The sequence below is a fragment of the Cherax quadricarinatus genome, chromosome 3 (genome assembly GCF_038502225.1).
Source record: "Cherax quadricarinatus isolate ZL_2023a chromosome 3, ASM3850222v1, whole genome shotgun sequence".
Lineage (NCBI taxonomy): Eukaryota > Metazoa > Arthropoda > Malacostraca > Decapoda > Parastacidae > Cherax > Cherax quadricarinatus.
In genome coordinates, this window is record NC_091294.1 from 7,704,478 (window position 1) to 7,718,557 (window position 14,080).

Here is a 14,080-nt window from a genome sequence, read left to right on the forward strand (position 1 = left end):
CTCAGCAAAAACGTCTAAAAGTTTATCAAAATTTGTTTGTCTAAGTTCGTCACTTTCAATGCACAGAATGCTCAGTGCAGACAACCTCTCTCAAGACATTTTTAATTCTTTTGAGGCTTGAAAAAGACCTCTCTCCTTAGCAGTTAGTGACTATTAAGCTAAGAAATAGCTGCAAAATTTCTTCCACATTAGAGAAGGCCATGTGAATTTTTTCCTTGTATATACTATTTTGATAAAGGTCTGCATAAGACAATGACTGCACTTCTGTAGGCCTATGGCTTTGTCTCACGTACAAGTTAAAGTGCAAAAGTCCATCATTAAGTTTCAGGTCGACACCTTCTGGGTATGCTTCCATTAACTGAATTTCTTGCTTAGATGCTATCAGATTAGCAAGAAAACATTTTGTGTAACATTACTGTACGCAGTAGCTCTTAGTAGTCTTCTCAGATTGACTTCAACTGCATCTAGGATAAGAAAAAAGGATTTTACCCTAAACTTATCTCCTGAAGAGAGTTCATCTAAGGCATCAGGACCAGGTGAACTTCCATCACTTCTTGGCTGTTTCCTTACTCTGTCTCCTTGTGACAGTTCTGTAGTTAATATTTGGCAAGGTGGCTTCTGCTTGTTGCTGAAGCTCATCAAAATCTTGTCTAATTTTGTTTAAAAAATCCTGAAGTGCACTGTACAAACATGCACAAGTATTCAATAACAGTTCTGATTTCTGAATGGCTTTACTGACCTTGTGAAATGACCTAGCACATGGGTCCAAAAATGCAGCATCAACACAAATTCCAGTTCTTCCATTTTCTGCAAAAGATTGTTAGCTTGAAGCCTGGCATTACGATTCTCATTAACATCCGAGCACAAATGACTGAGGGCCTCAGTGATATCACCGTACTTTTCCAAAATAGCCTCTGTGGCTTTTGCACATGCCTCCCACCTGACAAATATTTAGGCACTTTTGACAGGTTGGAAAAATTATTTTAGAACTGCCCATCTCTTTATGGAGGATGAAAAAGGTATAAATTTCTTTGATAATGCCAAAATAGTCCACTGAAACAAGGCAGCAATCAACAGCTGAATGGTCCGCCAAATTTAAAGAGTGACCAGTGCATGGAATAAATCTTGTAATTTTTTTTTTTTTTGATGATTTTTGTGGCATACCATTGTGCCTACCAATCATGTTGGCAGCACTGTTGTAAGACTGCCCTCAGCATTTTCTAAAGTAAATTTCAAGCTCACTAATGAGATAGACACTAAGTCAGCCATGATTTCTCCTGAGCAGACTTTTGGCTCAAAAATATTATACAGTTTGACTGGAGGCCCCCTAGATTTTGTGACCCTAGACTTCAGCCTGCCAAGTTTATAGGTAAATCTGGCACTGCATGCAGAAATACACATTACATCAACATAGAGGCAATCACCCTTACATTATCAAGATGGGGGAAGTAACAGCCATTTTATCAAGACAGAGGAGATCAATGCTATATTGTCCAGATACAGGATTAAGTCATAACATAGGATGTTACTGGTACATTACATCAAATTATATGATAAAGTCTCTGATACATACATAGGCAAGACACAGATGGAAGTCACTGCTATATTATGTTTAAGTTATAAGAAGTCACTGATGCATTACATCAAGACACAGAAGATAATCATCAATACATTATATGAAAACAAGAGGAGGTCACCAATACAATACATCAAGAAAGAGGGGTAGGTCACGTATACATTATACCAAGACACAGGAAGACACTAATACTACATTAATTCAAGATGTAGGAGGAAGACACTGCTACATTACGTCGATCCTTGGCCAGGTGGAAACACTGGGTATGTTTCCTTACAACTGCTGTCCATGTTCATCTACAAAATAAGTAGATCACCTGGGTGTTGGTCGACTGGTGTGGGTCACATCCTGGGGGACAAGATAAAGGACTCCCAGAGGAAATAAGACAGTCCTCAATGGCACCCTGACTTTCTTGGCTTATCCTGGGTAGCTAACCCTCAGGGTTAAAAATGCAAATAAAATCTTATCTAAGACACAAGAGGAAGTCAAATACATTATGTCAAGACATAGAGGAAGACACCACTACACTATGTCAAGACATAGTGGAAGACACCACTACACTATGTCAAGACATAGAGGAAGACACCACTACACTACGTCAAGACAAAGAGGAAGACACCACTACACTATGTCAAGACATAGTGGAAGACACCACTACACTATGTCAAGACATAGAAGGAAGACACCACAACACTGTGTCAAGACATAGAAGGAGAGATAAGATTTTCTTCAGATATTTAACCCCAGAGAGTTAGCCACCCAGGATAACCCAAGAAAGTCAGTGCGTCATCGAGGAATGTAACTTATTTCCATTGGGGTCCTCAGTCTTGTCCACCAGGATGAAACCCACACCAGTTGATTAACACCCAGGTACCTATTTGCTGCTAGGTGAATAGGATAACAGTTGTAAGAAAACACGTCGAAATGTTTCCACCTGCTGGGAATTGAACCCGGGCCCTCCGTGTGTGAAGCGAGAGCATTAGCCACTGTGTTAAGACATAGATGGAAGACACCACTACACTGTGTCATGACATAGAAGGAAGACACCACTACACTGTGCCAAGACATAGAAGACACCACTACACTGTCAAGACATAGAAGGAAGACACCACTACACTGTCAAGACACAGAAGGAAGACACCACTACACTGTCAAGACATAGATGGAAGACACCACTACACTGTGTCAAGACACAGATGGAAGACACCACTACACTGTGTCATGGCAACAAAGGAAGACACCACTACACAGTCAAGGCATAGAAGGAAGACACCACTACACAGTCAAGGCATAGAAGGAAGACACCAGTACACAGTCAAGACATAGAAAGAAGACACCACTACACTGTGTCAAGACATAGAAGGAAGACACCACTACACTGTGTCAAAACAGAAGACACCACTACACTGTGTCAAAACAGAAGACACCACTACACTGTGTCAAGACATAGATGGAAGACACCACTACACTGTGTCAAGACATAGAAGACACCACTACACTGTGTCAAGACATAGAAGGAAGACACCACTACACTGTGTCAAGACATAGAAGGAAGACACCACTACACTGTGTCAAGACATAGAAGGAAGACACCACTACACTGTGTCAAGACATAGAAGGAAGACACCACTACACTGTGTCAAGACATAGAAGGAAGACACCACTACACTGTGTCAAGACATAGAAGGAAGACACCACTACACTGTGTCAAGACATAGAAGGAAGACACCACTACACTGTGTCAAGACATAGAAGGAAGACACCACTACACTGTGTCAAGACATAGAAGGAAGACACCACTACACTGCATCAAGACATAGATGGTAGACACCACTACACTGTGTCAAGACATAAGGAAGACACCACTACACTGTGTCAAGACACAGAAGGAAGACACCACTACACTGTGTCAAGACATAGAAGAAAGACACCACTACACTGTGTCAAGACATAGAAGGAAGACACCAGTACACTGTGTCAAGACATAGAAGGAAGTGACCAGTACACTGTGTCAAGACAAAGAAGGAAGACACCAGTACACTGTGTCAAGACATAGAAGGAAGACACCAGTACACTGTGTCAAGACATAGAAGGAAGACACCAGTACACTGTGTCAAGACATAGAAGGAAGACACCAGTACACTGTGTCAAGACATAGAAGGAAGACACCAGTACAATGTGTCAAGACACAGAAGGAAGACACCACTACACTGTGTCAAGACACAGAAGGAAGACACCACTACACTGTGTCAAGACATAGAAGGAAGACACCGCATCACTGTGTCAAGACATAGAAGGAAGACACCACTACACTGTGTCAAGACATAGGAGGAAGACACCACTACACTGTGTCAAGACATAGAAGGAAGACACCACTACACTGTGTCAAGACATAGAAGGAAGACACCACTACACTGTGTCAAGACATAGAAGGAAGACACCGCATCACTGTGTCAAGACATAGAAGGAAGACACCACTACACTGTGTCAAGACATAGAAGGAAGACACCACTACACTGTGTCAAGACATAGAAGGAAGACACCACTACACTGTGTCAAGACATAGAAGGAAGACACCACTACACTGTGTCAAGACATAGAAGGAAGACACCACTACACTGTGTCAAGACATAGAAGGAAGACACCACTACACTGTGTCAAGACATAGAAGACACCACTACACTGCATCAAGACATAGATGGTAGACACCACTACACTGTGTCAAGACATAAGGAAGACACCACTACACTGTGTCAAGACACAGAAGGAAGACACCACTACACTGTGTCAAGACATAGAAGAAAGACACCACTACACTGTGTCAAGACATAGAAGGAAGACACCACTACACTGTGTCAAGACATAGAAGGAAGACACCACTACACTGTGTCAAGACATAGAAGGAAGACACCACTACACTGTGTCAAGACATAGAAGGAAGACACCACTACACTGTGTCAAGATATAGAAAGAAGACACCACTACACTGTGTCAAGACATAGAAGACACCACTACACTGTGTCAATACATAGAAGACACCACTACACTGTGTCAAGACACAGAAGGAAGACACCAGTACACTGTGTCAAGACATAGAAGGAAGACACCAGTACACTGTGTCAAGACATAGAAGGAAGACACCAGTACACTGTGTCAAGACATAGAAGGAAGACACCAGTACACTGTGTCAAGACATAGAAGGAAGACACCAGTACAATGTGTCAAGACACAGAAGGAAGACACCACTACACTGTGTCAAGACACAGAAGGAAGACACCACTACACTGTGTCAAGACATAGAAGGAAGACACCGCATCACTGTGTCAAGACATAGAAGGAAGACACCACTACACTGTGTCAAAACAGAAGACACCACTACACTGTGTCAAAACAGAAGACACCACTACACTGTGTCAAGACATAGATGGAAGACACCACTACACTGTGTCAAGACATAGAAGACACCACTACACTGTGTCAAGACATAGAAGGAAGACACCACTACACTGTGTCAAGACATAGAAGGAAGACACAACTACACTGTGTCAAGACATAGAAGGAAGACACCACTACACTGTGTCAAGACACAGAAGACACCACTACACTGTGTCAAGACATAGAAGGAAGACACCACTACACTGTGTCAAGACATAGAAGGAAGACACCACTACACTGTGTCAAGACATAGAAGGAAGACACCACTACACTGTGTCAAGACATAGAAGGAAGACACCACTACACTGTGTCAAGACATAGAAGGAAGACACCACTACACTGTGTCAAGACATAGAAGGAAGACACCACTACACTGTGTCAAGACATAGAAGGAAGACACCACTACACTGTGTCAAGACATAGAAGGAAGACACCACTACACTGTGTCAAGACATAGAAGGAAGACACCACTACACTGTGTCAAGACATAGAAGGAAGACACCACTACACTGCATCAAGACATAGATGGTAGACACCACTACACTGTGTCAAGACATAAGGAAGACACCACTACACTGTGTCAAGACACAGAAGGAAGACACCACTACACTGTGTCAAGACATAGAAGAAAGACACCACTACACTGTGTCAAGACATAGAAGGAAGACACCAGTACACTGTGTCAAGACATAGAAGGAAGTGACCAGTACACTGTGTCAAGACAAAGAAGGAAGACACCAGTACACTGTGTCAAGACATAGAAGGAAGACACCAGTACACTGTGTCAAGACATAGAAGGAAGACACCAGTACACTGTGTCAAGACATAGAAGGAAGACACCAGTACACTGTGTCAAGACATAGAAGGAAGACACCAGTACAATGTGTCAAGACACAGAAGGAAGACACCACTACACTGTGTCAAGACACAGAAGGAAGACACCACTACACTGTGTCAAGACATAGAAGGAAGACACCGCATCACTGTGTCAAGACATAGAAGGAAGACACCACTACACTGTGTCAAGACATAGGAGGAAGACACCACTACACTGTGTCAAGACATAGAAGGAAGACACCACTACACTGTGTCAAGACATAGAAGGAAGACACCACTACACTGTGTCAAGACATAGAAGGAAGACACCGCATCACTGTGTCAAGACATAGAAGGAAGACACCACTACACTGTGTCAAGACATAGAAGGAAGACACCACTACACTGTGTCAAGACATAGAAGGAAGACACCAGTACACTGTGTCAAGACACAGAAGGAAGACACCACTACACTGTGTCAAGACATAGAAGGAAGACACCACTACACTGTGTCAAGACATAGAAGGAAGACACCACTACACTGTGTCAAGACATAGAAGACACCACTACACTGCATCAAGACATAGATGGTAGACACCACTACACTGTGTCAAGACATAAGGAAGACACCACTACACTGTGTCAAGACACAGAAGGAAGACACCACTACACTGTGTCAAGACATAGAAGAAAGACACCACTACACTGTGTCAAGACATAGAAGGAAGACACCACTACACTGTGTCAAGACATAGAAGGAAGACACCACTACACTGTGTCAAGACATAGAAGGAAGACACCACTACACTGTGTCAAGACATAGAAGGAAGACACCACTACACTGTGTCAAGATATAGAAAGAAGACACCACTACACTGTGTCAAGACATAGAAGACACCACTACACTGTGTCAATACATAGAAGACACCACTACACTGTGTCAAGACACAGAAGGAAGACACCAGTACACTGTGTCAAGACATAGAAGGAAGACACCAGTACACTGTGTCAAGACATAGAAGGAAGTGACCAGTACACTGTGTCAAGACAAAGAAGGAAGACACCAGTACACTGTGTCAAGACATAGAAGGAAGACACCAGTACACTGTGTCAAGACATAGAAGGAAGACACCAGTACACTGTGTCAAGACATAGAAGGAAGACACCAGTACACTGTGTCAAGACATAGAAGGAAGACACCAGTACACTGTGTCAAGACATAGAAGGAAGACACCAGTACACTGTGTCAAGACATAGAAGGAAGACACCACTACACTGTGTCAAGACATAGAAGGAAGACACCACTACACTGTGTCAAGACATAGAAGGAAGACACCACTACACTGTGTCAAGACATAGAAGGAAGACACCACTACACTGTGTCAAGACATAGAAGGAAGACACCACTACACTGTGTCAAGACATAGAAGGAAGACACCACTACATAGGATGAAGTCAATGATACATTTTGTCACGACACAAGACAAGATCAACATAACATTTAGTGAAGTTGTAGGTCACCTCTGACATGGTCATAACGAGAGGTATGGAGCCAGCAGTGTAACATCCCACCAACATGGCAAAGGACAGGAGCGTCAGCACCATCACAGGCTCCATACTGGCGCTTTTGAGGGTCCTGCTGTGTATTACTCGTTGAGGTGGGTATCAAGAGGCCATACAGAGGCTGGAAGAGAGTATATGGGCGCGAATTAACGCAACAACAACAAGATTTGTGTCAACAGCTGTTTCTTCAGGTGACAAGTAAACACTGCCAGCTTGTATTTCCTCTCTGTGGCGGGGACAAACTTACCTTTAATTTCCCCACCAATTTTATATACGTGTACTTCTCTCTGCTTTTGCTATTTGTTATTTTTTTTTAAATAATTCTGAACACTTATTTTAATACATCTTTATTTCTATCTCTTTTAATAAAAATGTGACAGGGTGAGAGTTGTTGTTTACATCATGTAATTGTAGTTCTCATTTATCACATACTAACTTATAAAATAATATATCTAAAAGTAAAAAGTCAATAAAAGCAATATAATGCGTGCACAATGCCTCAGCTATAAAAAAGATATATCTTGCAGAACAATAGTTTAGGGAGAAAATATTATGTTAGTCCCTAGGTGCAATAATTTATTAATGTTTTTGGCAATATTAAGTTTTCTCTTCTTATTTCTCTGGGCCTCATTCATCATCTCGCAATGCTTGTTAGCCCATATTAATTTTATATAAATGAAATACAGGTGTTTGTGATGACATGTGCCATTAATTCTCATATACCAATCAGCCTGCGGGTTTGACGTGGGATGCTATGCGGCGCTGCGTTATATTAATGGCTTTGGTGAGTATTTTACTCCTTAATATTACCTCTAACTACTCTACCTCCACAATGATGCACCCATCCAGCGGCTGGCAGTTAGAAATCCGGTGCAACACTAGTGTGAAGCCGGCAATATGGGTTAATTACTGAGGGACACCGTATTTCCAAGTAGGTTAGGGACGGATCAGTTTTACTGTGTTGAGGATATTGTCAGGTGTTTTATGATTAAATGTCAACCGGTTGTTAAGTTTCTGGATGTATTTGGAACTCTCGGGTGTTCACGGTTCAAGTGGCATTATTCTACGTAATATTCAGTTACTGACAGGTTAATTACCGCAGGTTAATTACCGCTCCAACTACGTTATTTTAATTTGTCAGTCACACCAACAATGACCGATTAATGAAATATAATTAGATGGTTATCACTGTTCTGGTGTATCTCCAGCATTATTAAAGTAAAATCACAGAAGAACATAGACTGAGGTCATCCTCGGTTAACTTTTAAATTATCATCCCAATACATGCATAGTAAGGCACAGGTACATATAAGTTTAATTATCATACATAGTGTCAATTACCTAGAATAACCCAAAAATGTGAGTAACTCATTTCCATTGGGGTTCTTTTATTCTAGTATTCATATAGTTACAGTCTTAGTATGGTTGTAATGCTCTGCATACAAGGGGCTTTTGACATGTACAACCAACTACTGTAATACCTTATACAACTATGTATCATGTCTTAACCCTTAAATGATCCAAATAGAGTGACGTTCAAATCCGTAGTGCTCCAAAAGTAGATCTATTTTTTTTTACATATTTTCAAATATAAAAAAAAAAATGTAGATAAAAGTTTTTTACACATTTTCAAATGTAAAAAAAAAAAAATGATGTACATATTTTTACATTCAAATGTTGAAAAAATGTATATATACGTTTGGACCATTTAAGGGTTAATAAACTATTATTATTATTATTATTATTATTATTATTATTATTATTATTATTATTAAGTAGTTATTATGTGTACTAGGATTAGTCCGCCTGAAATGCCTCGGCATGATAGTGACTTTCTTTGTAAGATAAGATTTCGTTTGGATTTTTAACCCCGGAGGGTTAGCCACCCAGAATAACCCAAGAAAGTCAGTGCATCATCGAGGACTGTCTAACTTATTTCCATTGGGGTCCTCAATCTTGTCCCCCAGGATGCGACCCACACCAGTAGACTAACACCCAGGTACCTACTTGCTACTAGGTGAACAGGACAGGTGTAAGGAAATGTGTCGGAATGTTTCCACCTGCCAGGAATCAAACCTGGGCCCTCCGTGTGTGAGGCGGGAGCTTTAGCCACCAAGCCATCAATTATTTATAAGCACGGGGGGAGAGCTTAGCAAACCAAAATTGTAATTTCACATTGTAACCTTTTCAAAGAAATAAATCTCGTATTCTTGTATAGTAACCTGACCCTCCAGTTGCTGATTTCACAAACACTGAACAACTGCTTGCTATTACCTTCTATAACGAAGCCAACAAGAATCTCTAAGATAAGTGCCTCATTACTTGACTATATTTGGACCAACACTGTATCTTTGCTACAAGCAGGTATAATCCGAGATAACACTACAGGCCACTACCCCACCTTCTTCATAACCAACCTATGTACACTGCCTGAAGACTCAATATACCTTTGATATACCTTTGAAGAGTTTTGAGAGTTTATCTACTTTGAGCTCGGCCAGGGGCCAGGCTCGAGTAAGATCTCTTTTCGCCTACATGACGAGTCATCAGTAAATAATTTAATATTAGCATTAGGTGACATTGACTGGCAGAGAGAACTAGCAAACAGCCATAATGTTGATGAAGATGTCAAAACTTTTGCATAAAACCCAAAACCTTTATAACATGCATTGTCCGATCAAAACAAAGCAGATAACAACAGAGAGACTAAACAACCCGTGGCTAACTAATAGTATCCTAAAATTCATTGATAAAAGCACCAATATGAAAAACTGTTCAGATTAGTCCTGATTACTAAAGAACTGACTAAACCATACCACAGGTGGGGTTTGAACCCACGGTTTGTTTGCAATTGTGTCATTACAATTTCATGAGTCAAGTCGAACTGACTAAACAATATACCTCAATACTCGTAAAACTAATACAGAAATCAAAGCAAATGTGTCATGAAAATAGATTTATTGAAATAAAAGGTGATATGAAAAGGGCCTGGAAAACCCCCTCTGAAATTTTGAGCTCTAGAAAACTGTCTAGAAACAGAGAGATAAACTTAACTAAACCAGATGGACCTTACATACAGCCTATAGACACAATCAACAAACTTAATGTCTTCTTCTCTATTGTAGGATCAAAACTAGCTAGTAAAATCCCGAGCTCAAATACTCAGCTGAAAGACTACTTCACTGGTAACTACCCAGATACTCTATATCTAGCACCAACAATTTCTGCTGAAGTCTCACTCATTAAATCATTAACCCTTTAAGGGTCGACAGGCCCTCTCCAAGATTCGTTCTCAGGGTCGGCCAAATTAAAAAAAAAAAAAATTCTTATGAAAAGGTAGAGAATCTTTTCCTGATCATATTGACACCAAAAGTATGAAATTTGATGGAAAACTTAGGGAATTATGCTCTCCTGAAGTTAGTGGTCTCGACGATGTTTACGCATCGGCGATTTTGCCCAATTTGAGCCCTATTTTCGGTCAATTCCAGTGTACTAGTCGACAGAAATCATAACTATTTCTCTAGAACTCTATTTTTTCTATTGAATGAGTACAAGAAACCACCGATTTACTGATTTCAACTATCCAATACAGTGGTCAGAATTTAGCAATTTTGCCCATTTCACACAAATTTCCAAAGATGCCAATTTCCAAATAGGGTCCAGAATAAACAAGAAAGACATTCCTGGCACTAAAATAACATTTCCTCTGTTGGTTAGTCACATCCCCAGGCCCCTTTTATATTTCTTTGGCTTTCCACTTTCAATTTTTATTCTTACAAAAAATAGAAGATTTACTGTTATGCAAACTGCTGCATTAGTGTAGAAATGGTATAAATGATATCAGCGCACTTGTGAAAGAATATTAGACTCACCAGTTGACGTGTATTGGACGCTTGGCATGATTTCTTTACTTTTGAACTTTGGTAAAAATCGAACATTTCTGATACTTTGAGCTCAATTTCAAGGTACTTTTCATTGTAAAACCAGTCAAAATCATCTCAATTTCTGTAATATGTCTTCCATTCTATAAAATGAGACCAAGAAAACTAGAATGCAACAATAAATACCATACGAAAATACAGTGCAAAGTGGCTGTTTTATTCCAAAAACACGGTCAAAAATTTTTTTTTCTCATTATGCACTGTGTGCTGCAGGATTTTTTTTATACTGCACACACTGACCACATAGACCCATTATTTCATATGTATGCCTACCAGCTTTCTCCCACTAGATTTGAGGGCGCTAGAATTTAGGTGTACTAGTACATCAAAAACCCTGGGTCGTAAGCCGTACTAGTACGGCCGAAACCCTCAAAGGGTTAAAAGACAAGGCAGGAGATCTAAATAACTTGCCACCATTCATACATAAATAAGTATCTCATGTGCTGTCACCCATTATTGCAACACTGTTTAACCCCTTGACTGTCGCAACCCCAAATCCTTAGGTGTCTCCTGGCGTCACAAAATAAAAAAAAAAAATTCTTATGAAATGATAGAGAATCTTTTCCCGATTGTAATGATACCAAAAGAACGAAATTTGATGGAAAACTGACGGAATTACACTCGCGGTTAGCGACCAGGCGATATTTATGAATTGGCGATTTTGCCCACTTTGAGCCCTATTTTCGGCTAATTCCATTGTTCCAGTCAACCAGACTCATAGCTATTTCTTTAGAACTCCATTTTTTCTATCTATTGAGTACAAGAAACTGCCTATTTATTGATTTCAACAGCTTTGTCTCTCGCAGTCAAGTCTTCCTCAGCACTCATACCAAGAAGCAGCTGATCTGTGAGAGCAAAGTAGGAATTTCTTTAGACAGTCTTCTTTACTGTCTTCTTTTCTTCACAGTTCAGATGTCTCATAAATTGCAGTGGAAGACATTCTTTGGACTGTGTGTGACATAAGGGTGCAGCTTGATGTGGAACCACATTGGAGCACTGAACTTTAAACGATTCTTTTCAGCTCTTGGCTGGGTCTTGATGTTGCCACATACAGCCTAAGGATCCTGCTCGATAAAGTATTCCACCTTGACACACACTGTGGACCTGGTTCAAGAGCAGCCAAGCTATCATCAACTACACCTGTGATCACTCCTTTGCAAATCCTATACAGTAGGGCCCCACTTATATGGCAGGTTAGGGTCCAGGTTACCGCCGTAAAGCGGAAATTGTCGTTAAGTGGAACACCCTTTTTTCCACGTATAAATGCATAGAAATACTAGATAACAAGTTTACACTAACATATATTAACCCTTTGACTGTTATGGTCGTATATATACGTCACGAGGTACCGTGTTTGACGTATATATATGTACGTACTCATAAATTCTAGTGGCTTCAAATCAAGCAGGAGAAAGCTGGTAGGCCCACATGTGAGAGAATGGGTCTGTGTGGTCAGTGTGCACCATATAAAAAAAATTCTGGAGCACACAGTGCATAATGAGAAAAAAAAACTCCGACCGTTTTTTTTTTTTTATAATTTAACCCCTTCAGGGTCCAAGGCCAAAATCTGAAGTGGTGCTCCAGTATCCAAGAAATTTTGAAAAAAAAAAAAGTTATTTTTTTCTTACAGAATTAAAGAGCATATTTTTGTGAAGGTAATAAGAAAAAAAAATTCTGATCAGTACTTACCGAGATACAGTGCCAAAAAGTTTGTCAAAAATGATGTGGTGGGGGCAACATCGACGAATTCCACATACGCGCATTACATTATTTAGCTGTTTTTTAAGTTTTTTCTTTACTTTTCCAATTTTTTCTATTCCTACTAACATTTGGGGCCTGAGAGACCAATACTGTATATAATGTATATATATAAACTCACTGTATTGAACACAATAACCGCACTAAAGTTAATATATTATTGTTTACCACTGTTGTTTATTACAATAAACATGCACAAATCTTGTATAATACTAATGTTCTGTCATATATTTACATATTTACAATCACTGGACATGGTTTTAGAACTGCTGGAGCTTGTGGAACTCCTTGAAACAAGGCACCATGCACAAAGGCACCTTCATTCCTCACACATAAACCGAGTGTCTTTGCGTCTTTGTTGCCGTCGTTTTGTTTGTGCACAGACGATGCATCTCTTCTGAGCAAATTTCTTCTGAGTTGAAGGAAGCTGTATTATGAAATGATCACCTTCCCTCCTCAAACGCTTGGGTATATCCTGAGTAATTCGAGGACCTTGTTGTATAGCAGGTGTTCTTACCTGGTACGTGTACTTCATTATGAGTTGTCTGACAACAGACAAACAAAATTCACCATACAGTGGTCTGTTGCCAGTCTTTATTTGGTACATATTATATGCATTGAGCATAGAAATGTCCATGAGATGGAAGAAAAGTTTCATGTACCACTTGTAACTCTTACGAACACAGTCAACAAAACCAATCTGCATGTCACATTTGTCAATCAAGTGCATGTTTTTTGTATAATCAATCACTGTAACTGGTTTTTGAATACTTTCATTAGTCACTCGATCAACTTTGCCACTGTCTTGCATTTCATTACAGTGAATTTGTTGTCAACAATGTGACATCTCGTTTGTCATGCCACCGTAATGCCATGATGTCATTGGCAGTAAACACCTGCACGTCATCACCACGAGCACCTGCGTTGAGCCTGGGCATATGTTTACGATTAGAACGCACTGTGCCACACACATCTGTCTTGTTCACTCGCA

General features: G+C 40.1%; 2 protein-coding genes across 2 annotated transcripts in view; one reads left to right on the top strand and one right to left on the bottom strand.

Moving 5' to 3' along the window:
- Zip102B (Zinc/iron regulated transporter-related protein 102B) overlaps positions 1 to 7,610 on the bottom strand; it is a 111,633-nt gene extending 104,023 nt beyond the window's left edge. Inside the window, exon 1 of the mRNA XM_053801478.2 lies at positions 7,349 to 7,610. Coding sequence (XP_053657453.1) covers positions 7,349 to 7,444 — 96 coding nt within the window. The 5' untranslated portion in view covers positions 7,445 to 7,610. The remainder of the gene's footprint in view (positions 1 to 7,348) is intronic.
- A 437-nt stretch (positions 7,611 to 8,047) lies between these two features.
- LOC128684104 (protein disulfide-isomerase A5) overlaps positions 8,048 to 14,080 on the top strand; it is a gene marked incomplete in the record, with an annotated part of 148,850 nt that continues 142,817 nt past the window's right edge. The window contains 1 exon segment of the mRNA XM_070090096.1: positions 8,048 to 8,174. Coding sequence (XP_069946197.1) covers positions 8,145 to 8,174 — 30 coding nt within the window.